This window comes from Melozone crissalis, unplaced genomic scaffold, assembly GCF_028551555.1.
Source record: "Melozone crissalis strain CALT ecotype California unplaced genomic scaffold, PUWL_Pcris_2 ptg000042l_1, whole genome shotgun sequence".
Classification (NCBI taxonomy): Eukaryota; Metazoa; Chordata; class Aves; order Passeriformes; family Passerellidae; genus Melozone; species Melozone crissalis.
The window spans coordinates 2,237,142-2,264,280 of NW_026535820.1; the positions used below are offsets into that span (position 1 = coordinate 2,237,142).

General features: G+C 38.7%; 1 protein-coding gene across 2 annotated transcripts in view; it reads left to right on the forward strand.

The window, feature by feature from the left end:
- The window catches only part of STAU2 (staufen double-stranded RNA binding protein 2), a 170,598-nt gene that overhangs the window by 22,640 nt on the left and 120,819 nt on the right, over window positions 1-27,139 (forward strand). For both annotated transcript variants that reach the window (XM_054284713.1, XM_054284714.1), the window contains exons 4-5: window positions 2,773-2,932; window positions 4,841-4,976. In XM_054284713.1, coding sequence (XP_054140688.1) covers window positions 2,773-2,932; window positions 4,841-4,976 — 296 coding nt within the window. The remainder of the gene's footprint in view (window positions 1-2,772; window positions 2,933-4,840; window positions 4,977-27,139) is intronic.

Genomic DNA, 27,139 nt, shown 5'->3' on the forward strand with positions numbered 1-27,139 from the left:
AATGAAGAACAAGAGTGATATTAATAAGATTATGCAGGTTTTGACCTATGAAAAGCGAAGAAAGAGATAGAATTTATTATGACTCTCTTAGCAATTTAGTATCATGTCTTGCTAGTAATATGATGATATACTTGACAGAATATGTGAAAGAGACCTAAATCTGTCCTGGGAAGCAGGACCTGAAGGATGTAATGCTGCTGTTGCTCTTTGCCATTCAAGGAGCTTCTCATATTGCTTTGCTCCTACACATACTCTGTTCCTGACCCCTGGTGTTTTTCACAATTTTCAGACATGCTCCACAAGATAGCTGTCTGTTTTGTGACCACAAATGCTAGTAAATGTTTATATCCTTTGTCCTAGTTGTATCTGGAAAATAAGTTTAGACAATTGGGGTGGAATGGAAAACTAGAAACAGTGCAGCTGGGAGAGAAGTGGGTCTTCCTAACAGTGCACTTAGGGTTTCTAGGAGTCTGCCCTCCAGGTGGATTCTTCATCATAAGAAAAATCAGAAAGTTTTTGTTAGCATAAATGACATTTTGGAGTACATAAGTCAGATTGATTGTGTCTTCTGTCCTTCCATGTCAGTGTCATTTCAGGACACAAATTTAAAAGGAACAGTGGCAAAAGAAAGTGGATGGTGGTACAGAAAAGAGGGAAAGGGGTAAGGGATGTAGCACTTCAAAAACTGGGAAGGAGGAGAGAAGGTTTTACACAGAAGTGAGGAGTAAAGAGTTGTCAGAGCTTAGAGGGACTGACCTTGCAAGCACAGCAGAGTGGAAAAACAAGCACAAGCGTGGTGGCCTTTGCATTTCTGCTCTCTGGACATCAGGTAAATTATGTTGGGTGTAAGGAATAGAAATTTCCTCAGGTGAAAAATGTCTCTCAGTCAATAGCAGAACTGTTAGCTCTGGTATTCCAGGACTTGAATGTTCCGTGGTCTGCTCCAGAGTTTGGATTTGGGCAGGTTTATTCCTTTAATAAAGGAATAAACCTACTTCTATGTGTGGGTTTTTGCAGGAGTTTTTTGGCAGATGTGTTAAGTGAGAAGGTGCTCTGACTGGCAAAAATTTCCTGAGCAAGCCCTTTATCATCTGGCGTTCCTGTTTATTGCTCTAAGCACTAAGAGTTATAGGTAGATAAGTAGCCATTATTAATCATATTTTCATTTAAATTCAGAATTATCCTCCTCCTATAAAAATATTGTACTGATACTTTCTTGTAAAATATAAAATACATAAACTTCAGATCCAGAAATCAAATTTCAACTTTTTTAGTAATAAGGTTGTTTGTTTGTAGGTAATTTATGTAATGATGGGTATTTAGCTCTAATACCCATCTTAGCTTTCAGATGGGAGTAGGGTTTGACAGAGTGTAAAATTAAGAGACCATTTCTCTCTTTTCTTCCATGAGGAAATTGTTGTGACTGCTGTGGCAAAAACAACATGGCAATGGGAGCTCTGATACAGGGACTTGCATTGTGCTTCTGAAAATTACAGTAGGCCAAAACTCAAGGCTGTAATTAAGACACCAGTATGTATTTATAGCATTCAGTTTGAATGCAGTGTGTGCATGTGCAGAGGGCTGAGCTGGGAGACACATACATTCTTGTGTTCAAATGCTTGTTTGCAAGTACTTGCTAAAAAAATGTATATGTAGAGGCAGATTTAAAGGCTGCCCACCATATTTATCTCTAAAAACCTGGTCCTGAATCTAGCAAGTTGAAATAAGTGAAAAAAATTGAGAGCTGTCAAAATTAAAATTTTACTTTATATACTTCTCATACTAATACGTAGATAATTTTTTCTTTGACTCAAGTAAGTTAGTTTGTTTTCTGAGGTAGGTGAATCTTAGTTTACTTTGTGGGTCTGACTATTAAGTCCTGCCTTTATCTAGGGATTATATGGCAAATATATTGAGTTCCTAGCTTTTCTCCCCTTGTTCTCAGATGCTCAAATTTAAACAGAACATTTATGTATCATACAGAAGGTAGACTCTATCTAATATCTTAAACATATATTGAGTTTTATGGGCACAATTTGCACAGCATGGATACTTGAAATAGCCCTCTATCACAGAATTTGAAATATATGGCTTTTATCAGTTAGTCCATTTCTGAACTCTGGATGTTTACACTTCCTATCCTCAATATAGATTTTACATTAAGAACTGCAGTTTCATTAAAAAGATGATAATTCTTTTGCTTCTTACTTTATCTTTTTGATCATGCTTGAGTTGTGACTCTGCACTAACAAAACGCATTATTTTTAGAAATCTGGGTATGAGAGAAATTAACTCACTCTGTAAAACTATCTGGGCCAAATTCTCTGCTGCCTTGAGAAGTGTGTAGTCATTTACATTCATTCACAATCATTACAAAATTGATTCTTTTCTCAGTAGCGTGTTTAGTATTTGTTTTCTACAAGTTACTAAACATACTCAAATATAAGAAGAAATGTGTTCATAGCTGACCTGTACATAGTCTTCCAGGAGCAGAGTATCAGTTTGAAGTTATTCTTACTTGGTTTAACTACTATCCTGTTCTTTGATAATTGACAATACCATTACACTATTTTACTTTGTGATTTGAAAGGCCACAAATGTTGCTCACTGATAAGGTCTCACTGATCTCTGGAAGAATCAGATGTGTTATCTGAGAGTTGAATACAATGAAAAGAAAGCATGGTTTCTCTTCTGCCCTGGAAGCTTTTATACAGATTGTTCTAATCCACAGCGATAATCTTGCCAGTGTTTACCTGTTCTTTGTCTTTGAAGATGTTCACAGTGCAGCTGACTCTTGGAGAACAGACATGGGAAGCTGAAGGAAGCAGTATTAAAAAGGCCCAGCATGCTGCTGCTAGCAAAGCATTGAATGAAACCACCCTTCCCAAGCCAACGCCTAGACCACCCAAAAACAATGTGAACAATAATCCAGGTATGACATTTTCCTCTGTGTTAGATCTTGTTGAAGTCTCAGCATATTATAGCACTAAACAAGTAATTTTAACAAGATACTTAAATTTCTAGGATGAAAATCAACATAGCTATAGTATGATTGGATAATGCAGAATCTCTAGTAAGCTTTCATGGAAGAATTTTTAATGTACATATCTAAAATGGTTGAATTGTAAGGGAATATATTTTTAGGTAATGCTTAGATGTGTGCTAAGTGATGGTATGTGGTCAACAGTAAGCAGACTGGAGAAAACCAGACTGAATTAGCTAAAGCACATTTCCCAAAGCATTATTTTAGCTAACTTTCCAATGAAGTTGGAAATTTTATCCAGTCCAATCCTGTGAAATTACATCTCTGGCATAAACAAAAGGCTGGGATTTAACATGAGAACTTTGACAGGTAATTTCCTGCATGCTGAGATTTCCTTCAGAGCAACCTGTGCTTTCAAAAAGCTTTCAGGTGGCTTTAGAAACTTGGTTCAATAATAGAAAGAATGTATACTGGTGTCTTGCAGCCTTCATTTTGAGCTGTTACCCACAAGTTGTCTTCACTGCATGCAAAACCTGAGGTACCTCTCATGTACATGCTCAGTGATCTGTTCTGTCTTGATTGATAAAGAAAAAAATAATAACTTCATTTCAGACTAACAGAAAGGAAATCAAGTGGTGAGACTCTTTTCTCATTTTTATTTTTAAACAATCCTTTCCTTCCATCTCTTTTCTGTATTCCCTTTCCCCCCTTTAATTTCCGTCTGCCCCTCCCCCTCTTTTAAAAATGTATTCTTCAGCCAGTTTCTTAAACGAAAGTAATTTTGCAGTTTATCTTCTCTATGTTGGAAAGAGAAAAGCAGGAGTAAATTTCCTTTAGAACTTGTGAGTATTATCCTGAGCATTAGGGATTGTTTGAGAGTGGTGTGCTAGTGTTCTCTCTCTCCTTTGGAGATCAGTATGCTTCCCCTCCAGACCCAGGACACTGGCTTTGCCCTGCTTCCTTCACAGTCACTGTGACTTTGGCTGCTTACAAAGCAGGAGGCTCAAACCTCTGTGAAAAGGGATCCTGAGTTTGGTTCTTGACATTGCAGAGCTTTACTGAGTTTCTAGATTTTTTTTGGCTTTGAGCATATTCTTAGAGGAAAAATCTGATAGCAAGCGGAATAGGCTTTAAGAGAATGAATTAAAAATTTAAAGAAAGACAGGAGTTGGATATAGCTTATTTGATATTTTTGAAACCATGCAAGTGGGCAAGTACTGGCTGCCTTCTATTTTTGCATTCTGTCACCAGTAGATGGCTGTAGTTGCACTGATTTCCAGGAGCTGTAAGCTCAGTCTGTTAGATCACTCCTGTGAGACCATTAGTTCTTAGACATAGTCTTAAGTTTTCAAGTCTTGTAAATAAAACATTTTTTTGTCACTTGTTGTAAGATTTCTGAATGACTTCAGTAATGCCTGTTGCTTCATGCTTGTTTCAATGACTCTTTGCTCTATTTGTGCTTTTATTTAATGGTATTCAGCAGAAAGACACATTATTCTATTATCTTTATAGTTATTTCAGAAAGTATTGTAATGTATTATAAGTACTTTGGAAAGATGAATAACCAGCTTGTTTATTACACTGACTTTCTCATTCATATGTGAAGGTTAATCCACTGAAACTGCATAGAGAATTCACTGAGAGAGATTTTTAAATGTTCTTTCTCATTGCTTGTGATTAAGTTGGCGTCTATATTCCCATCTTTTAAAGAAACTGAAATGTCTTTTTAATTGCATCTTTTGAATTTAAGAGTAAAAAAAAAATATGGTGTAGGTCTCTCTTTGTAGCTCAGTCCTGCTTGTGTGTTTTTCAGTATTTCTGGTTTAAGCACCTTACTCACAGTGGGTTTTTTTGCAGGCAGTATAACACCAACTGTGGAGCTGAATGGTCTGGCAATGAAGAGAGGAGAGCCTGCCATCTACAGGCCATTAGATCCAAAGCCAATCCCCAATTACAGAGCAAATTATAATTTCCGGGGCATGTACAATCAGAGGTTTGTACTCTTTCTGTTATTTAAATATTTTTTTAATGTCCTAAATCTTCATTAAGTTTCTAGGTTATTTCAGAGTAAAAGAAAACTAAAAATTTTGTTAAGGAGAATCTGCAGTCTTATTAAGAAATATGCATAATTACCTCCTAAAAGAGACAGGAGCCCTAAGGTCAACACAAAGAATAAAGATGTGTAAAACTGAATTTTATTTTTTTTTATGTGCATTAAAAAGCACATTAAACAGCCATGGTAGTGAGGAGGCAGAGCATTAACTTCAGAGAAAGGTTTTGCTTTTCTTTGCTGTCATGTCATGTGATTAGAATCTGTTGCATCAAAGATGGAGCAATCTTTTCTTAGAAATTGAATATAAAATTGGAAGGACTGCATTTTGATAATTGGCTTGAAACCATTCTCAAGTTTCTAGTTTTTTAGCATTCTTCTTGGTCAGCTATCTCAGTTCCTTAATCCTCAATGTATAGTTAGAAAAAATCCTTTATTTCACAGTTTAAAAAGCTATGTTCAGAACTATGTCAATTTTTAATCTGAAAAACTTTCTCTGAGATAGGTTTTTCCTCATTTTTCCATATTTGTCCCCAGAGGAACTGTATTAGATCAGGTCTTTTGAAGCTCCAAAAGTGAAACAAAATATGATCTGTAATATGAAAAAAGACCAAACCAAAACAGGTCAGAAAGTTCCAATCACATGTTTTATCAGTGGAAAATGTTACCTTTTTAATAAAGCTTGACTTGATGGATTTCACGTTCATTTTTATGCATCTCATAATTGTCAAATGGCTTGAGGGTATGAACTCTGAAGGAGTGTTTTGGTTCAAAATTACTCTTCATTAGAAATTGAATTTATTGCAATGTTGAAAAATTAAGGACTTTAAAAAAAAGGCAGCGTTTAAGAATTGTCTAAGGAAAATATTTCAATTTATTTAATTCTATTTTATGTTTCCCCAGACTTTAAAATTATGATAATTTGATAAGTGTAGGGTTTTAACACTTCATTCTGAGTTGGATTTTTTGTTGGTTTTTAAAATTTGCTTGGCTGTTGGGTTGTGTTGTTTTATAACAGCAATATCTAGAATTACTGAAGACAAAAAAACTCCAAAATAACCTGGAAGAAACCCTTTAATTATTCTGTGGAACAGTGCCTGGTTTTTGTATCACTTGTTTTATATTTCTAGTCACTGCTGACCTGTGTCTCTGCTTACATCCATCATGGTTTACAAAGCTAATTATGGTGCTTGAAATGAGTTTAGTTAATATTTAGAAATCCTTCATTTATTTGAGTTGCTTTTATAGTGAGATTAGCTTGACTAGCAGATATAATGCTATATTGGAAAAAATGAAAGCTAGTTAAAGGCATGAATTCTGGAATCTGAACTTAATTATGGAAAGGTATTGGTGGAAATAGAATGTCAAAACGCTCAGCAGTTGCTGACTCTTAATATTTCTTTTCATAGAAAATGATTAGTGTGTCTAGCTCAATTTATAAGTTTGCTTCTTTGAAAACTTTCTTTCATGAGAGCCATGTTTTGGTGTTAGGGTAAAATGATACATGAAGGTTATTTTTCTGGGCACATTAGGTAGCCAAGGCCACGTGATTTTTCTGATCACAAAACAAACAGGCTAGGTGGGACAGAAGGCCACAATCTGTGCTTGCTTTTTCATTGTGCCTATTTGAGTGCAGTTTACCCATGCAGAACAGCTAATAATACTGTGGTTAGTAAATTGAATAATAACTAATAATATTTACTAAGTAGTAAATGACTGGACATACCTGTCTATCTGCATGAACACATACCCGCTGTGCACATGCCATGTATGCACATGAATGCCAGAGGAAGGAGGAAGCAGAAAAATGATCTGTATAGTACTGTTGATGGACTACTGTGCTAGAAATAATTGTTCATTGCCTTGTTTTGCATAGGGAGGTGCTGGCTCTTTATGATCACAATAAGAAAGGCATTTAGACTTTGTAAGGCGTCATTTAAATGCTGTTTTTTAGACCTGCAGATTTAAGAAGTGAATATTACAGATAATCTTCTATGCCTTCTATACCTTGGGCCCTGAGTGGTGTGGCATTGACCAGGACTGTTCCCCATGGGCACCACAGTATGCAGACCTCAGCCTTAGCAGAGATTAACCCCTCTTGGTCATTCACACTCTTTCAGGATTTGCTTACCAGGGGACAACCCTGTCAGGAATAGTCAGGACCGATGGTCCTGTGAAAACTTTGTGCTGTGCTGCCAGATAAAGGCAGGGCCACGCAGGTGGTACCCAGGGGCCCATCTCTTGCCACAGGTCTGTCCTGTGGCCAGGGGATTTGAGCAGCACAGCCCTGTCCTGTGAGCCATGCTGGGCACGGGCCCTGCAGCTCAGCACAGCCCCCATGGCTCAGCCTGGCTGCGCTGTGGGCACTGGCTGTGATGGGCACGATCCTGCACCTCTGCCAGTCAGCATTGCTTGGCACCTCCTACTCACCCCCACCACAGGCAAGCCTGGAGACACAGTCTGCATTGTTTATAATAGCCAGTGAAGTCTGAAATATGAAGCATATGATGCAGCACTGTATTATGTTCCTGTGGTAGAGTGTGGTACATTTATTTTCTTCTACTGTCACATTGTGTTTAGCATTCATTTGCTGATTTTTGGGAATTGGGTAGTGGAATAGAAGTACTGTTGAAGTACCCGAGTAAATGCAGACTATATAGACAGTTAAAAACAAGATTTTAGAATTGTTGTAGATAATATGCTGCATGAAGGTTTTTTTCATTTTCATTAGTTTCTGACTGTAGATTGTTTTATATTATTAACAAAGATACAAAATATGTTAAATAAATTGGAAGCTTTGTCTTTTATACTGTGTCTGTATTCCCTTTGCTGATCTCTGTTTAAAGAAATGTGCTTTTCAAATAGGTGAAGATACAGACGAAGATTAGGAGATTGCATTAGGGAAACTCTGGTACTGGCAAGACTAATGTCTTGAAGAAAAAATAGATTATTAGGTTCATTCTAGGGCATATCTCTATACCAGTAAAGTCTAGGGTTTCAAGTGGCACAAAAGATCCTTTTCAGTATCTCATGGAAACGTGATCTGAGAGTTGCAATTCGTATGCAAAGTTGATGGCTAGATTCCCTGTCAGGCTAAGATGATTTATGTCAAAGTAGCAATGATTCCTCCCCTTCATTCGTCCCTAGCCTTTGGGGCCCTGAATATTTCCTGCCTCCAGCACTGGAAGTTGAGCTGCTTGGAAATGAATCAATTTTTGGGGGGAGCAGAAAGCAGAAGTTACTCCTTGACTTACAGCTATACTTAGACATCATCTTTTCTAGTCACACAGGAGCTTGTGCCTTCACCAGAGAGGGGCAGGATGTGTTTGGAAAGTCAGGGCAACTTAGGTTGATTTAAGTGTGAGAAGGACTACTCTCTTCACGTGCTGTGGAGCATATTTATATGGGCAGTATGTTGCACAGAGGATGGTGAAGCAGGTTTGTAAGGGGCCAACATCCATTGGCAAGGTCTGAAGCTGATGGTATAAATTTATAGTGAAGGTGCTAGCTATGTGATAGATCTGTCTTTTTCATAGGGAGAAGGACAGCAAACAAGTGAGAGGAAAAAGGGAAGGTTTTCCTACTGGTTAGTGCAGAAGGCAAGTGATGAGATGTCTCAAATGAGCATCCTTCCACAGGTGTTCTCTTCAATGCAACAAATGTTCTCAGTAACACTTTCCCATAGTAATTCTGTGGTTTTTGTCAGGACATGCTCTAGCTACCTGTTGCTTACAGTGCTGGTAGTGCTGCACCAGGGTAGGTGTTGGATACTGGCTGTTTCTAGAGCTTTGTGCATGCAAAACTCAGCATGGCAGAGAGCAAGACATTTAAGGCAGTGTGTAACACTGTGTTAAGGTCTTAGCCTTGTAAGCCTCTTCCTGTGCTAAGTTAGGAGGTGCAAGGCAAGTCAGTGCCCCTCTTAGGGTAGCTAAGCAGATAAAACACAGTCCAGCTTGGAACTGGATGAGATATTAATGTTTTCATGCTTACTCTTCACTCAAGATAGTGAATGCAGTACTGCTAACTTGTTAACAGCATTGGTTCATTGCCATTATACTGTATATTGTGACAGGCTGATGAAGTCTGTGTGAGGCTGAGCTGAATGATGTGAAGTTACCAGCTAAAGTCTGGTAGCTTGGGTATCTGTATATGTTGGGTATCTGTTCATTTATTTCACAGTGCAGATAACAACTTGGAGTCTTCTCTGGATTTTCTTTATTGAGGTAAAATCCATGCAAGTTTGGTAAAAGAAAGTTTGACGGCCTCTGATAAGACAGAGCTCTTAAAAAAGTTTCCAACCCTGAATCCAGCCATGTTAGACGACTTCTTATTTAACAAAGGTTTCTGTATTCCTAACAGAGATTATAATAGAGGAAAATACTCTTTTGGCACTCAAAATTTACCAGTTATATACAACCAATTTAAAAGCTCTCAAGTTGGAATTTCGAGCAATTTTGCAACAAAAGCACACTAAGGCCTTCCAGTTCAAACACTATTTGTTACAGAAAAAGCTAAAAATGGTGAAGATTTAATTTTTATGGCTTCTTTAAGAGTTTTCCAGGCTGGCTCAGGGGAAGGAGGTGCTGATGCATTCAGGGCTGGGTTGCTAACTGATGTAGCTTGCGTGTTTGTCAGCACAGCATTTGGCATGACTCAGGAGAACTGGCACGCTGCTCAGCACAGCCCAGGCCTCGAGACAGCGGGTCAGGTTTGAAAACTGTTGGCAGAGCTGAGGACAAAACATGTGCTTACTTTCATATCAGTAGCCAATGCTAGAACCCATACTCCCTCGCATCTCTGGCTAAAATGCAATTGGCTTAAACCATGTAAAAAAGAATTAAAAACATGACTGTTTAAATGAGAGCAGTTCAAGAAGAAAATAAGGTATCAATTCTGACTACAGGGTTGTCCAACTTGCCTTGTTACCATTGAATGCTGGTTTTATTTTTTTCTTCAGTTAGAATAGAAGAGAGTCATTCCTGAAGTTTAGTTGTCCTGCGGTACTTTCAATTATAAAATGTCTGTAAGTGACAGAAGAAATTATATCTTACAGACTTACCTAAACAAAGAGTTTTCAGCCAAGAAATAAAACCACTAGAAACTGAACAGCAGCTTTTGATGTTTTAGTTTGGAAAATAATGTTAAAGAGATCATAAAACCTAAACCTTGTGTTTTGGGAGAATTCAGAAGTTGTTTTCTTAATATATAAAATTCCTTAATATGTGTCTCACCACAATCTAGAGAGCTTGAAAAATCTATATATATAAAAAAGAGGTTTCAAAATTAAAACCACTTGTGAAATATAGGAACAAAGGGACTACAAAACAATGACAAGCTAAAGAACGGAAATAAAGTAATTAAAGCAGTTTCTTGCTTGGTTTTAAGGAATTTGGATGGTGTGATAGCTCTGCAAGCATGTCACGCAAAGTGGTGGTGTTCCTAGGATAAACTACAGCTTCTGTGCACTTGGACATTTTCTGCTGCACTGAGCCTTCATCTTGGTCTTTGTAGGGTTGCTTCTTCCTGCATGTATGTTGTGTACCACAGACTAAAGAGAGGACTATCCCCTTTCTCCTCAGAGCATGAGGGAGTGCACAAACCATTCCCCATCTTCTCTTTTTTCATAGCTCTGCCATTCTGAGCACATTTTTCTTTGATGTTAATTAGTGCTTCTTTACAGTGCCATTTGCAAGACCAAACTCAGAAAAATAAAGCACCAGCATGTCCGTGCCTCTTGTGGAGCCAGCTACTCTGCCTGGTCACAAAGCACAGACTATCACCCTGCCTGGGCTTGTAGTTCCTACCTGCCAGGTACTCATTTGCTGCGTGGAACTGTAGCCTTCTCTGCTCCTGAAGTGATATATATCAGCCCTGTGGACCAGTGCCTAAATACTGAACAAGCACTTTAAAAATGAGGGATAATGAAAGAAAGCTTGAGGGCTGGTCTTTGGCCAACTACATCTGCAGCTGCTAGCTTCATAATGGACTAACATGTTATCCAATCTAATGATCAAAGAGAGAGCAGACTGTGTGATTATTGGATAAATTACTGAAATTGTCAAGTCATATTAATAAAAGATTGTATGGTGAAAGAATGGAACAAAATGAAGAGTTTGTTTCTTTTATGAATGCTGACCTAAAGATTTAATATGTGCATCAAAGGGAAAATATTTGAGAGAAGTGTTACTTGACATGAGTGCTTAGTAATGCAGTCTAAATCCTCACTCAACTTCATTTGTTTCACAAAAGTTACATAGTCCTGTGAGGGGGAAAAAAAGGAAAATCTAGCCAGAAGAACAGCTGTGGAAGCCAAATTTGAAGTGCATGGGTTGCAATGCAGGAGACAATGTAAAAATCTATTGATATTAGCATCTCCAAAACTACACCTACAGTTATACAACCCAATTATCTAATTTACAGAAAGAGAATGAGGTCTGAAATTTTCATGACCTTTAGATGTTCTCCTGTGCTGCTTGAGCACCCTGTTTACCTTGTAGTAAAAGACAGCTCTCTGCATGGAGAGCCTCATCTGTTTGAGGCACAAATATTCCGGTGCATAATATAAAACACAGTTGGATCTGAAAGACTTCTATCTCTTATTGATTAGATCAGCCAGCAGCCTGGAAAATGTAAAATTCAGATTAGTCCAGGCAGTCTTTTTGTTACTCTAGGCACATGATTAGCCTAATATCTGTTGCTGAGTTCCCATTATTGAGGTTTTATGTTGGAGCTTGCTGCAACAGAGGAGGGGTTTATGCACAGCTGCGTGTAAAGCAGATTTTTTTCCCAAGCAAAAATGCTGTGGCAGATGTGGGACACTAAGTTGCCTAAACATAGGTCTCAAGTGCTGCTTGAGACATGGCAGGGTGTGTGAGACATCCACATGGTACCAATGGATTTAGCAGAAGACCTGGAGGAGACCTTTACTGGAGTGGCAGCGGAAGGTCAGGCAGAAGGTCGGGAAGGTCAGATACCCCAGAGCATTTCAAATGGCCCTGTGTAGCTAAGTTTAGGCAATTGACAGAATCCCTAAAAGTGATGTTCAGTCATCAGAGTGTTTCATATAATCCACTAGGACTCCAGCTATTTGTGAGAAACTTGTCTGTTTCATGGGTCAGTCCTGTGTCACATCATGTGGATGTTTTAGGTACATGACTGCATCTCAAGTTGTACTGTGCGCTTGAGTTCAGGCAGCTAGGTGCAGTTCTTTAGGGTGCTGGTGGGATTTGGTTCCAAGCTCAGATGCCTTTCAAATAGTCTCTGCCTGTGCATTAGAGAGTCTCAGTCTCCCCTTATAACCAGTGGAAGGATTAGGCAGAACAATTCCTAGTCCAGAATGCTGTTTGTCATGCCTTAAGCTAGGTTGTCTATGTTTTGTATGGATCTCTCCAGAGCTTCACTTTTATAGCAACTTAGTATCTACAGATTAACTAAATACCTAAATTTAGGCATCTGAATGTAAGGCTGAATCCTGCTCTGAGAAATAATCCTAAGAATGTTGATTTGCAATAATTTTATGAGTGCTATAGTGGGAGTAATTCGACTGCCGCAGTGGAAGGACTGAAAAAAAGACAAAAATCTCTCCCCAGAGAGAGGTGGGAGAGAAAAGTATTAAAAGAACAAACTCTTTAGGGACATATCTGGGTAACAGCAGTTTTGAGGAGAGGCAGGCATGCAAGCACTGAATTGCTTCTGATTGAATAAAGTGCTGTTTTGCTGCAAGAAGCTGTTTGGCTGTGGAGACCAGTGCCCTTGCTCCCCACATGAAGTGAACCCTCACTCCTGGAGCTTGTTGTGTTGAACTGATCACAGCAAACAAATCTCTTGGTTTGTGGGGGAGCAGTGTGGGGTGCCACAGGGATTTTTACTTTGCTACAGTTGTCAGCTTCAGACCTTAGCCATAGAGTACAACATTCTTCCCCCAAAAAAAGCCAGAGTCAGAGGTGCTTTGCCTGCATTTCCATTCAATGTTGCAAAATTCTGTCCTTAAAATTTGTATTTTAAGGATTGAGAGATGTGATGATAAAAATGTTTACTGACTGACTTTGCAACAACTCCTCTCTACATTCCTCACACCGCTCCCAGTAGTTTGGGAAAAAAACCTTGGAAGAAATATTAAAAACTACTTGGAAATAGAAATTCAAAGTTTTTTAAAAATAGGTTATATGTCCTTAAATATGCTGTTATTTAATTCTGAACAACAGATATCAATTTCAAATGGATGGAAATAAACAATAGTCCAAAGAATAATGCAAGTGATTGTTCAGATTTAATTATTCAGCTGGAAATAGCTGATTTAGACCATTAGATGGCAGCATGAATTTGTGGAAGAATTTCCAGCAAAAGCATTCTCAAAAAAGTTGCCTTTTTCTATTCTGAAGCTTTTCATGACTTTAAAATGTCATAATTCCAGCACAAATCAATTAAATCCAGGTTTTCTGCAAGGCTTTGTCTCATCATTTTGTTCAAGTTTTCCTCTTCTATAATAATTGAGGCTCAAATGCAGTAGCTTCAATGGCAGTTTTCCTTTTTTATGTAAATCTAGTGCAAGTAAAGGATGCCAGTTTGCCAGCAGTGACAATTAAGTGTTTGGTTTATCTGCACAAAGCATGAATTCTGCATTTCATCACATTAATTCATTCTTCAGGCCTGCCCTAAAGACATTTCCTTAAAGATAAGGCAACAACTTGGCCACTAAACCTGCAGTCTATTTGTACTAAAGAAGCTTTCAGATTATTTGAACATCTATTTGCTTGTAAGGGACTGAGATTGCCATCTGATACTTAATTCAGTTGTGTACATTACCAGTTGAGATAGGATTCAGATCATATCTTAAAGCAAAGCCTTGTACATCACCCTTTTATTTCCCCTGCTAGTGCATTGGCATTATGGTGTAATAATCCAGTCACAGACTTTCAAATTAATTCTTTGTGTTCATCTTCTGCATGCTACATTTCACTTCCCCTGGCCTGTTTGTTCCCACTAGTTGCCTGCCTCCCACACAGACACATTGTTTCAAGAAAAGTGTTGAGTACAGCTGTGCTAAGATTTTTCTTTGCTAGTATCTGTTTCTAGGAAAGGAAAAGGGAGAAAGTCAGTCCATTTCCTGTTGGTTTAAAACAGCAGAAACATCTGTTTGTCTTAAGATAGTTTTCCCAAAAGAACAGTGGCAAGGGAGCTTGCAGGTGATGAGCTTTGCCATTGCCAGTAGCTATCAGTTTAGACAATAGTAATTATATGGTTGGCTTAAAACAAAATAAGATTCCTTAAGTGGCAGAGGATATTTATTCCTGCAGTAAAATTTTTGACAGCTAATGTTTAATTTTTACGATGTTTTAAATCTTAAAAATACATAGAGTATCTGGGATCAGAAAACCCAGATTCTGCTATGGAATCTACAGTTTCCACTGAATTCTGTCCAAGATTGATTTTTCTGCAGTCCCCTCACCCTGTTATCATGAATTTGCACAATGCACACAAAATGGGGTTGGGTGAGGTGTCCTGGCACAGGGTACGTGTATTCCTTCCGACAAATGCATCCTGTCACTGCCATCCACTGCATTAATGGCTACATTTAACCTCGAAGGGATCAATAGCATATATACTCTTAAGTGTATTTACAACGTTACGCTGACAGCTGTTAGAATAATGTTATGTAGGCTAAAAATCAAGGTGACAGAATAGAGAGCAAGGTTTGAGGTTAGTGTTCCAAGTACAGTGTCTCTTCATTCTCCAAGTCAATGCACTTACCTGGTATCATTAAAATCTTTTTAACCTTAAATGTAGAGCATTCTAGATGCTCTTTGTGCCTAAAATGTGATGCATCAGGCATGGCATTTTACAGTATTGCAGCATTCTAAACACTCTTTGCTCAAGATGAAGTAGTTTTGTCAGTGACCTCTTGGCCCTATTTGTAAAGGAGCTCCTAATCCCTAATGCTTCAATCTTTTCTTAATTAATATTTTTATTCATTTTTTTTTTATTATATAGTGACTTTCCCAGACCACTTGCTTTCTTGCTCTATCTGCTAAGAGGGCTGCCCTTGCCTTCTGTGGTCCTTGGCTCATGTTTTGACTAATTCTCCTGAAGCTTCTTCAGTGGACAGTGTTCTTTATTTTGAGTCTTTAACTTCCTCAGATTTTTCTCTGGTCTGGAGGAAATATATCTGGCTCCAGATGTGTCTCCCAAGTTTCAGATGTGATTTTTCGTGTTCTTACAGAGGCTGAAAACATAAAGAGGGGTAATACAATCCTTATCTTTGGTTTCCTAATGTTTGTCTTTCAACACTGCCCTTCCACCTGAGAGACTTTCTGTAAACCTTCTGATCCAAAGATCCTCAGAGCCAACAGCCTGCCCTAGCACCTTGTGAATTGCTTCAGTCTGTTGGCTTTGCAACTCACTGGGTGTTCTTTCTCTAGCCTGCCTTTAACACAGCCAACTTTACTTTCAGGATATGGACAGGAGACTAGTCTGGTTGGTATGTATGAAAACAAGCACTGATTCAGAATGCTCCTCCAGGAGCAGGAATATTTTGGGTGTGTTTGTTCTTTCCACACAGTTAGCTTTTTATTCACCCTTATCTTGTTCCTGTACTTCTGCAGAACTAAGGGTATTTCAGATGGGACACCTGTGAGATAGTGAGTTCAAGGAAACAAGCTTGTGTGGCCTCCTTTCTTCTTACGGCCTTTCTGCTGTGTCCAGAACCTGACTATTGGTTACCAGTAAATATATTGTCTTTCCTTTGCCTGCTTGTTTTGGTAATGACAGAGGTGAACTGCTCTTAGAGCTCAAACTTTACTTTGAGAGGTTGCCATCATTTTCCAGAGGGAAGCAAGCAGAAAGGCTAGTAGCTAATTTTTTTAACAGTTTATAACTCTGTAGGATCTGACTGAAGTTGTACTCTATCCCTACAAGGCCTTTGTCACTTTTGAAATGAAAGTTCTGCCACAGAATGAGGAAGTATTAAATATTGTGAAGGAAGTTTTTAAAGATTCTTTTGGAACAGAATATGTGCAATCTGAAGGCAGAACTTTTCACCAACAATCACTGTGTTATGGCTTCTCTTCACATCTTGTCTATTATATTGATTTTGGTGGGTGCTTGTGGTCTGTGAAAGAAAAATACAGTCAACATCTCTTCTGAAATGCCAGTTCACAGGATCTTCCAAAGATCTCCATGTCTTTATAGGGTATTTTAAAGAAGAATGCCAGTTTAAGTTGGTTTTTACCATCACAGAAAGGACAGGTGCACTCACAGGTGCTCATCAGGTACTTTGGCACCAAAATTTGTTTGGCTTAAATGTTTTACTAAAATGGGCCTGAATCCCTCAGTGTTATGATTAAGAGGGAAATAATCTCTGGACAAAAACCAGCCCAATTTAGCTTTGAGGTTCTGTTCCACAACAGAGGAGAATGTGGAATCTAATCGCATTATTTATTTAGATTCAAGTGTGACACTAGTGTCAGGGAAACAGAAATGAGAATTCTCAAGGAGGTGGACATCAGCAGCAGAGCCTTGGTTCCCTTCAGTAAAGGTAATCTCTATGCTGACCTTGTTTAGCTAAGTCAAACATTGTAATAACCATTTCACGTGCTATGAGGAATTTCTTTACAAAAAGAGTTGTCAAGCAATAGAACAGGCTGTCCAGGGAAGTGCTTCAGTCACCACTGCAGGAGGGATTTAATTTCACTTCATGAAATGGTTTAGTGGTGTACTTGTTAGTGCTGGGTTAATGGTTGAAGGAGGTCTTTTCCAACCTAAATAATTCTATGATTCCGTTTTAACAGTCTTTGGTATCTCTGTCCTTCAAGACTTCTTTTGAGTTCCTGTTTTCTACAATGCAATTCCACCCCATTTTGTAAACTTTTCTTATGTTTCCTACCTTTTAGAAAGTCTGCAGCTTTGTATTTTAGTGTACTGATCTAATGTGATCTACTTTTTTTTTTCTTTGTTAATATTCAGTACTAAATTTTATTCACTGAACCAACTGAGATCAGTCATTGTGCTTTAGCGACCACTACTGTGGCAGTCTCATTGCATTATGTATGCATTTTTATTATCAGTGACTTGCTATTTTCTTGTCAGTCACTGGTGTAAATCCATTAAAAGATTGAAAAATAATATTTAATAATAAAAAAGAATATTAAAGGATATCATGTCTTCTTCCCTAGGAAATCTGCACTTTTTATGCTTTTCAGTAGAAAGGAATCTAAGCACTGAAAGGCTTCACCAATAATTTTTGGTTTCTCACCTTTTGGCTCTTTACAACCTTCTCTATGATTAATTAAGAGACACCTTCCTTTCCCCTTCCAGGTGGAGATAAATCCTCCTTCTTAAGGCCATCCACTTTTTTGTCAGCATCCTGATATGATGTGCAGGGCAATTCTCACTTTGCAATTGACCAAGCTCTCTCTCACATTTCTTTTCTTTGGAAGTCTGATGGCACAGAGGAGAAGATTTCTGGATAGAAGCTTTAGCTGGCCATGCATGGCCATTTTTAGAGGTTGCAGAGCTCATAACTAGCAAGGTAGGGGAGTGTGCATCCTCAATTAACTGCACTCATCTGCTGAGGAGTGGCTTATTAAATCAGAATTAAGTGTGCTTTTTCAGCTTGTTCTTGCTTTCAATCCTGCAATTTCCAGTTTTAAAGTGATACGTTAAATTTCTTACTCATGATAATGCAATTTAATTCCTGTATGTTTACATTCCTCAAAGTGGGAAAAGAATGTAGAACAGTACACACTAATTATTTGAATGGTGAGAATCACTTTGTGAGCTTTCTTGAGCCTTCTTCCTCTGTGGACCTTCTTCCTCTTTCAGGTTAATTAATTCCTGTGAACTCCTAGCCCTGAAATGTTTTTACTAGTAACACTTTTATTAGTATTACATTACTGGCATAAGTATATGATAAAATGAAATAAGTGAGATACTTCATTCTCTCATTTACTTCGTGTCTAGGCTGGCAAGTGACATGATTTTTTTTTTTTTGACATGAGTTTCTTATGTAAAAAGAAAATGATTCTGCAGTCAGATATTCAGCATTGTTTATGTTCTTTTACTGTAATGGCTATTTGGACAGCATTCTCAGTAACCACTCTGCATACTTGTAAAGATTAGTGAGTAATACAGTTCATGGGAAATTTTATGAGTTGAAGTAGATAAGAGTATGAGATGTTTGTCTTCTGGATGTCTGCTTTAACCTCTGAAATATACAGTGTACATCACAGCTTCATTGTGTTTTTCCCTTTTGTTCTTATTATACTTGGTTTTGTGTCACAGAAAATAATATTTTCTTTTTCCTGGTATTTATCTTTTCCTTCCCCCAGCCCCCAACTCCATTTCAGCACTGTCCACTTGACATTTTCCAATGTCTTTAACTCTGGAGGCAGTATTCTTGTTATGTTCCTATATTATTCGTGCTATTTTTACAGTCAAGAATAAGTTGACGTTTTGTAGACCATTCTCATTACTTAGTTATTCAGTTGATAGGTAAAAATACTTCTTCAGAGGATCATAAAATTTTGTTCCATTTTCTCATATTGATTCTGTTGGTTTTCACTTGTTTTTTCTACCTTAGTCTTCAGTATACAGTACTTTGGGAGGTTTTTCTCATCATCATTTTTCCCATTTTTTTCCCTATTACTTCTTCTTAGCCTTTTTTGTTAGTTTTTTTTTTTTTTTTATCCTTACATATCTCTTGCACTAGTTTCTCTTTAAGAGAGAGTACTTGGGCTGGTTTTGAGACCCTTCTGGAACTTTGACAAGTGCTTCATCTTAACTTCAGGGGTTTCAGTTGAAGGACAGAGAGCAATCATACTGGAAGCAGAGATTTGAAATTACTCTGAAAGTAGTGCTCCACAGCTAGTTCAGTATGTTTGCTCTATTACTTGTCAGCTTAATCCATGATGGCTCTAACTCCTAAACTTAAAGTGTCTATAGCTTTCTGTTGGTTTCTTCTAATTACTTGTAATGAGCAACAGTTTTATTTTTTACTTCTTGTTGTACATATTTGCTATAAATGGTAAACAAAGTAGTGATAAATGCAGAGAGTAAATATTGAACTATTTATTTCAGTCAAATGTCTATTGAGCAACTTGGAATTCGGAGAAACAGTGATGTGGCAATATTATTGTCTTGTCATCACAAATTCTGCTGGGAAGATTCCAGATTAGTTAATGTTATGTTAAACTGAATCCTCCTCCCTCTTGTTTTTCACTCAGGAATGTTTCGATATTGTGATTGTGGAAATATGAGTAAATTCTTTTTCTTACTAAGTTACTCATACTGCTTGAAAGAAATACATAGCCTCTAGCTCAGGAAAAGAAAAAAATAGAAAAGGGAATTATCATTAGCTTCATGAAAAATTCCCAGACTCATAACAAAGTTTAAAAGAAAGTATAAATAAAGAAAGGAATAAAGAAAGGTATAAAACTCAGCTTGAAATTACTGTGTATTAAAGGTAGATTGTGTATGACTAATGTGTTAACCTTACATGTTATGTGCCAACTCATTTTTTAGGTAAAGAGAGTAAAGTAAATCTTATATTTGTGGGATTCAGTTAAGCATTTTATTGCATTAGATAAGGATAATGTTTTCATTAAACTGAAGGAGAAGGGGATTTGTGTAAGAAATGCAGAGGGGGAAAGAAAAGAAAAATAATGAGCAGTATTAAAAGTCAAGCTAAGAGGAAGATTATTAGGTAGAGTTCTTCCAGTTTTAGAAACAACCTTTTAAGCTATTTTTGTTAAATGTGTTTGCACAAGAAGTAAGAAAATGTTCATGAGATGTAGAAGGCATCATTGATACCCAGAAAGGTCAAGATAGGCAGGAAGACTTGGGTGATAGAGAGGACTGATGTATTAGAAATGCAACAAGACTAGACTTTCCAGTCTAAAATGGAAGATTAATAACAGAGGCACTAGTAGTACTAACTCTGTTGTCAACTGAGGGTTATTCAGTTGAAAACCACAGAACAGAAGTGTTATATTATTAAGTATTTGCAAGAGAATCTGAGAAGAACTAATGTGGTTGAATTAGTGGAGAGGAAAATGTGATTTTTAAGATGTGTTGAGCAAGATATTTCTGGCATAGATACATAAGTATTCCTATTATACAGAACACTGTTTGCCTTTTATTGATATGTGGTCTATCATTCTTGGCTTTTGTATTTCACAATGGGAGCAAGTATGGGGAAGGGCTGTGAAGGATGATCAAGACAGTGGGTAGCCTTTTATACAGAAAAGTTCTGAAATACTTTAACTTGTTCCCTTTCAAAGCAAAGGCTGACAGGGAGTAGGAAAGCTCATCTTGGAGGGTAAACAACCAAAAAATAAATAAGCTATATAAGTTACAGGACAGTATTGACACGAAACAAAATAATGTATGTGAAAGTATGGCCAAGGTGAACAGTAGGAGATTCCTAAGTATCAACTCAGCTTCTAGATCATCCTCCCAGCAGAAGCAAGTAATCTCATTTGTTTTCTAATAGACCTTAACAGATAAGGAGGATTACATTATGCAGTTGCCTGCAACTCATGGATCTTGACTGCTTAATGTGGGATTTTCTTGCATTCTTTCATTTGAAATAGAGAAGGCATTTCTATGTTTTAAAATGGAAAGCATCTTTGTTATGTTTTCTGACTATTTAAAAAAAATGGACAGATGCTTTTGAATGTCTTTCTGTTAATGATATGTTTCCATCACATGGTTTTCTTTACAATTCTTACGTAGTCACTTAAACATTCTTTTGCTTAGGGATTTTCTATAACTAGGTCAAAATTGGTTTCATAAATGACCATAGCAAATACTAAATAGAGAAAAAATACTCAATCATTTAGAATTAATTAAATTCATTTAAAGTTTTAAAATATTTGACTTATGATTTAGCACCAGCCTTTGAATGAATAATAATCTGGGACAAGTATACATGAGTTTTCTTCTTTTAATTCACATCTAGGTAGCTGGGAGGAGGTCAGCATTCAAATAAGGGATGTCTGTGGCTAAAAATGATACACAGTGTGTGCCTTGCTCACTTTACATTAAAAATGTTTTTGGAGGATATGAAAGTAAGCTAGAAGAAAACAGCCGGAGTAATTCATCATAGAATCATAGAATGGTTTAGGTTGGAAGGGATCTCAAAGATCATCTTGTTCCAACTCCCTGCCATAGGTGGGAACACCTTCCACCTACACCAGGTTGCTCCATGCAACCTGTTCCAGTGCCTCACCACCCTCACAGTAAAGAATTTCCTACTCATGTCCAGCCTCTCACACACCAGCACCCTCCAGTCCTTCTTGGGAGAGCTGCTCTCAATCTGTTCATCCCCCAGTCTGTGCTGATACCAGGGATCACCTCTACCCAGGTGCAGCACTGTGCACTTGGTCTTGTTAAATCTCATGAGATTCCTATGGGCCTGTTTATTGAGCCTGCCCAGGTTCCTGTGGATGGCATCCCATCCCTCAGGTGTGACAACCTCCCCACTCAGCTTGGTGTCATGTACAAACTGGCTGAGGGTGCACTTGATCCCTTTGTCCGTGTTATAAATGTAGATATTAAATAACATCAGTCCCAATACAGATCCTTGAGGAACACCACTTGTCACTGATGTCCATCAGGACAGGGACACTAACTGCTACATTCATGCTGCACTGTCCAAACACTTTTTTATCCATCTAACAGTCCATTCATCAGATGTGGTTCTTTCCAGTTTAGAGAGTGGGATATTGTGGAGAATGGCTTGGTGACTAAATCCACTTATTCCCCTCAGGACTCTGTTGCAGCCCATCAGGTCCCAGAAACTTTATATTTATATTCAGGTTTATATTCAGGTTCCTCAGGTGGTCATGAATCTGACATTTCCTTACAATAGGGACTTTGGTGGTCTGAGAGAGGTTGCCATTGAAGACTGGCAAAAAAAGTTGTTGGGTACCTCAGCCTTCTCTTCACTTCTTGTTACCAGTTTTCCAGCACTGTTTTTCAGCAGGGAGCACTTTCTTTGACCTTCCTTTTCTGGTTAACATACTTGTAGATGCCTCTCTTGTTATTCTTTACATCCCTTGCCAGGTTCAGTTCCAGCTTCACTTTGGCCCTCCTGACCCCATCCCTGTACAACTGTGCTTCATCTCTATACTCTTCCCAGGTTACCTGTCCTCGTTTCCATGCCTCTGCATTTGCTTCTTTCTCTTTAGTTTGGCTAAAGAGAAAGAAGCCACACAGCCACACAGATCTCTTGTTTTTCTTGACCAATTTCTTGCTCCTGGGAATTGCTAATTCTTGTGCTCCATGGAAGACTTCACTAAAGATCTGCCAGCTCTGTTCTGCTCTCTTGTCACTGAGGGCAGTCTCACAAGGGACCCCATTGATTATCTCCTTGAATATATGGAAGTTAGCTTTCCTAAGATTCAGGAGCCTGGGTTTACTCTTTATCTGACCCATATCCCTCAGGACTGGAACTACACCAAGTTCACTGGGCACTGTAGCCCAGGCTGCCTCCAGTCTTGATGTCCCCCATTAGCTTGCTTGCATTGGTGACCAACAGATCCAGTATCACATTCCCTCTGGTAGGGCTGTCTATTACTTGGTTCAGGAATCATAAAGTAGAATCATCAAGGTGGGAAGAAACCTTTAAGATCATCAAGTACAATATCAATGCACCACTACCACTCTTACACCACTAAACCCCAACATCCAGTGCCTCTTGAACACCTCCAGGGATGGTCACTCCACCACCTCCCTGGGCAACCTATTCCAATACCTCACCACCCTGATCATGATTTTTTTTTCCTAACATCCAATCCCAATTGCCCCTGTCTCAGTTTAAAGCCATTTCCTCTTCTTGAGTCTAAACAAACTCAGCTCCCTTGGCTGTTCCTCATAAGAACACATTTTCTATACCTTTCATGAACCTTCTTGTGCTTCACTGGACATGCTCCAGCTCCTCAAACTGAGGGACCCTAAGCTGAACACAGTGCTTGGGGTATGGCCTCACCAATGCTGAGTACAGGGGGGTTCCCTAGTCCTGCTGGTTACACTATTGATACAGATGGCATTGGCCTTCTTGGGCACCTGGACATTCTGCTGGCTCTTATTCAGCCAGCTGTCAACCAGCACTGCCAAGTCCCTTTCTGCTGAGCAGCTCCTCCTACAGCCTGTAGCGCTGCACGGGGTAGTTGTGAGTGCAGGACTCGGCCCTTTGCCTTAGTGAACCTCATGCAGTCATCCTTAGCCCACTGATTGTCTGTGCAGGTCTCTCTGCAGAGCCTTCCTACCCTCCAGCAGAGCCACTCCCAGCTGAGTGTCATTGGCAAATCTACTGCACTCAGTCGCTACATCCAGATCATCAGTAAAGAGATTAAACAGATATTAAACAGGACCAGCCCCAAAACTGGGCCTTGGAGAACACCACTAGCAACTGGCTGCCAACTGGATTTAGCTCCATTCACTACAAATCTCTGGGCCCAGCCATCCAGCCAGGTTTTAGCCATCAGAGAGTCCACCCATCCATGCTGCAAGAAGACAGTTTTTCTAGGAGGATGGTGTAGGAAATAGTGTCAAAGGCTTTACTGAAATCCAGGTAGATGACATCCACAGCCTTTCTCTCATCTGCTAAGGTGAGCCACTTTGTCACAGATGGAGATCAGGCTGGTCAAGCAGGGCTTTCCTTTTGTAAATCCATTTTGGCTGGTCTTGATCCTCTTGTCTTGTGTGTGCTATGCAATGTCACCCTAGATGATCTCTTTCATAACCTTGCCTGGAACTGAGGTCAGACTGACAGGCCTGTTGTTCCCCAGATCATCCTTCCAGCCCTTCTTGTAGATGGGTGTTACATTTGCTAATTTCCAGTCAGCTGGAACTTCATCAGTTGACCAGAACTGCTTTTAGATTATAGGGAATTATTGGAATTCACCAGTTCCTCCACGACTCTGGGGTAGATCCCATCTGTGCCCATAGTCTTGTGGGTGTTTAGTCAGCATAGCAGGTCACTAACCATCTCCTCCTCATTTACAGGGGCTTTACTCAGCTCCCCATCACCAACTGCTAACTCTGGGGCCTGGGTATTCTGAGGACAGCTGGTCTTGATATTAAACACTGAAGCAAAGAAGGCATTCAGTATCTTTGCCTTTTTCTCATCCCCTGTCACTACTCTCTGCATTTAACAAATGCTGAAGACCTTCCTTTTGCTGGCAATATATTTATAGAAACTTTTTTTGTTGTCTTAAACTATAGTGGCTAAATCAAGTTCTAGTTGGGCTTTGACCCTTCCAATTTTCTCCCTAGATGACCTTGCAACATCCTTATAGTCCTCCCAAGTTACCAGAGCCTCCTTCTAGGGGTGATATATTCTCTTTTTCACCCTAAATTCTTTGTTTAATCAGGCTGGTGAAGAAGTTATCCTCCATGCATTCCAAAAGTCTCCTGGATTGCCTACAGCTCACCCTGCTACTTTCCCAGCAGATGTCAGGGTGGTTAAACTCGGCCAGCAGGACAAGAGCCTGTGAGCAAAATCCTTCCTGGAACTAGAGCAACAAGGCTTCATCTATAGCTCTGCTTGATCAGCCTAGTCTGTAGTAGACACAGTTCAAGAATAATGGACTGTAGCTCTCAAAAGGGGTACTTGGAAAAGAGCCTCTTTGTTCCCAGGTGTTGTTGTGGATCTGCTGAAAGAACCAGGAGGTTCACTGTGTGGAGACAAAAGTGACTATACTGGATGTTTCCTTCTTCAAATCATAGAACTCACATCTGTAAGAAATGCACGTGGCTAATGGACTGCTTAGGAAAATAGGATATAGCCAGGGAACAGCTGCACGAAGCAACTTGCTCCCCTAGAGAAATTTCAAATGTTTCAGAGAAAATGTTGTTCACAGCAAATGCTCTTTCCTACTCCCCTGCATGGTCTGTGGCTCTCTATCCCTCTGCTCACAAAGCTCACAGCATTCTCCTGATTAAACAGTGCCAGCAGGGCTGCCAGCTTGATTGACTTCTTGTGAAAAAGGAGCCAGACTGAAAAAGTGCAGAGAGTGACCCTTTCAACAGAGCTGGCACCTGAAGAATGACTCTCCCATTCTGTGTTGTAGCTCATATTTTAGTGGCCTTTGTCTTGGCCACTGAAATATGGTCCCAGTTCCTCTTCACTTTGCTAATATTATCGAATGGGAATAGGGTAATACTTCCTGTAACACTTGTGTAGTGGAGAAGTAATTGGGTTTACTGGTTCTTTTTTACTTAGTTTAAGAATATGTCGACCATTAGAAATTAGAGAAAACTTCACTGACATTTTAGCATGAGGCTAAATCTAAATAAACTTCCTGATTTCTGTGAGCTGCATTGTGCACTTGCTTTTTTTCCCTTTCTAAGAAGAAGGTAACAATATTTATCAAAAACATTTATGCCACTGAGGAATCCAGAGAAATGCAGGAAATGCAGTATGAACACATAACTAATACTTTATTTGTCTTTGTGTGTGTGGATTTGATGGCCAAAAAGGAAGAGGCCCCAAGGGCTCCTTAGTATGCAATTAATATTTTGGCTAGAAAAGCAGCAGATTGTTTCAGTATGCTTACATGTTATGACATCATATTCCAGTAAAATTATAATGAACAGAATTTTTGTTTGTCTCTGTGGCAAACCAAAATGAGTTTTCTAATTGTCAGCAGACCTTGGTGATTTATTTAATTATAGTGGCGCCCACTCACACCAGCTTAGTTGAGGTCTGTCAGCATTTCTGTTATGAACCCCTATTTTTAGGGGTTTATAACTAGTTGTAAATATTTACTCATTGCTGAAACTTGACATCAAGGTCACATTCATAGAGCAAATATCCTTTTTCAGGTTGACTATTCTAGTGGCATTAGCTAAAAAGTAGATTTTAGATGCTGTGAACTTAAAGGGAATAAAGGGAACCTGCTTTCCAGACCTCTTATTTGAAGAATCTTTTTAAGAATCTCAAAAGTCCAGAACAGCCAGATGAAAATGAACTTGTTTTTATAGGTTATATGTGACTGATTGTGTATTATCTGTTATCACACTTTGTTTTCTTCCAACCGAATTTATCATTTCACATGCCATTCTGTTGTCTTCTAGTCTTACAATCTTCTGTCATTTGGCTGTGTTGGTCAGCTTATGTTCTGAGGAGTGTGCCAGTATCATCTGAAAACCTCTTTTACATAAGAATTTTCTCCAAGGAAAACCCTAGCATTTGTAGCTGCCATGTAGAATGCAGGAAGATGCATATTTTCTAAATGAAGATAATTAAAAAACTTTTAGAGACCTAATGAGTCCATATGTGAGGTGTTACTGTTTGAAGTCCTGACTATTTCAGTTCTGTAGCTGAACAGAGTGGCAGAGGACTGAGGAGTAGGACAGAGGACTGAGCTGATGAGTAGATGTTCTTATGATGGAAAATATTGTGCTGGTAGATTATTGCAGAATAATCACTAAATTCTGTATAAATATTCCAAAGATTGTTAATGCTTTCACCCCTTTCTGATAACTCATATATAGTATACTAGGAAGGTTTGTAAATGATCAATGGCAGATACAGAACTTTGCCTTTGCATGGGCTTGCTCTTATGTACATCTTTAGGATGCAGAATCATTCATTATTAAAACTCAGTTTAGTTGTCACACTGTACTTGCAGACTGCAATACTATGATTGCTTTTGAGGCTTTTGTTAATACAGTCTCTGTCCTCACTGAAAAGAGGAAGATGTTGTTTCCTTTGACATACTCCTTGTTGTAGAGAAGCCAGTAGCCTCACAGATTTCATTCATTTTCTGAGGATTTCAGGTGTTCCTTTGCTCTTTCCTGGCAATGCTCATATTATCAGTGCTGTGTTACAACTCTGCTTGAGGCCAAGGAGAGCAAGAAAAATTTAATCAAAACCATGTAAAAGCCTAATCATTCTGGCGATGCCAAAGAGCTGCATGAGGCTCTAGAGCCACAGGCTGAATATCATTTTTCCTTATTATCACATAAATAGCTCCCTAAACACTCTTTAAATGAAAAGGTGGGGAGGGGAGAGGGAAAAAGAGAAGGCTTGTTGTGGGATTTGATTTTATAAAGTGGATTAAGTTCATGTGCTTTCCTCCTTTGCAGGCAGTGGGGACAAA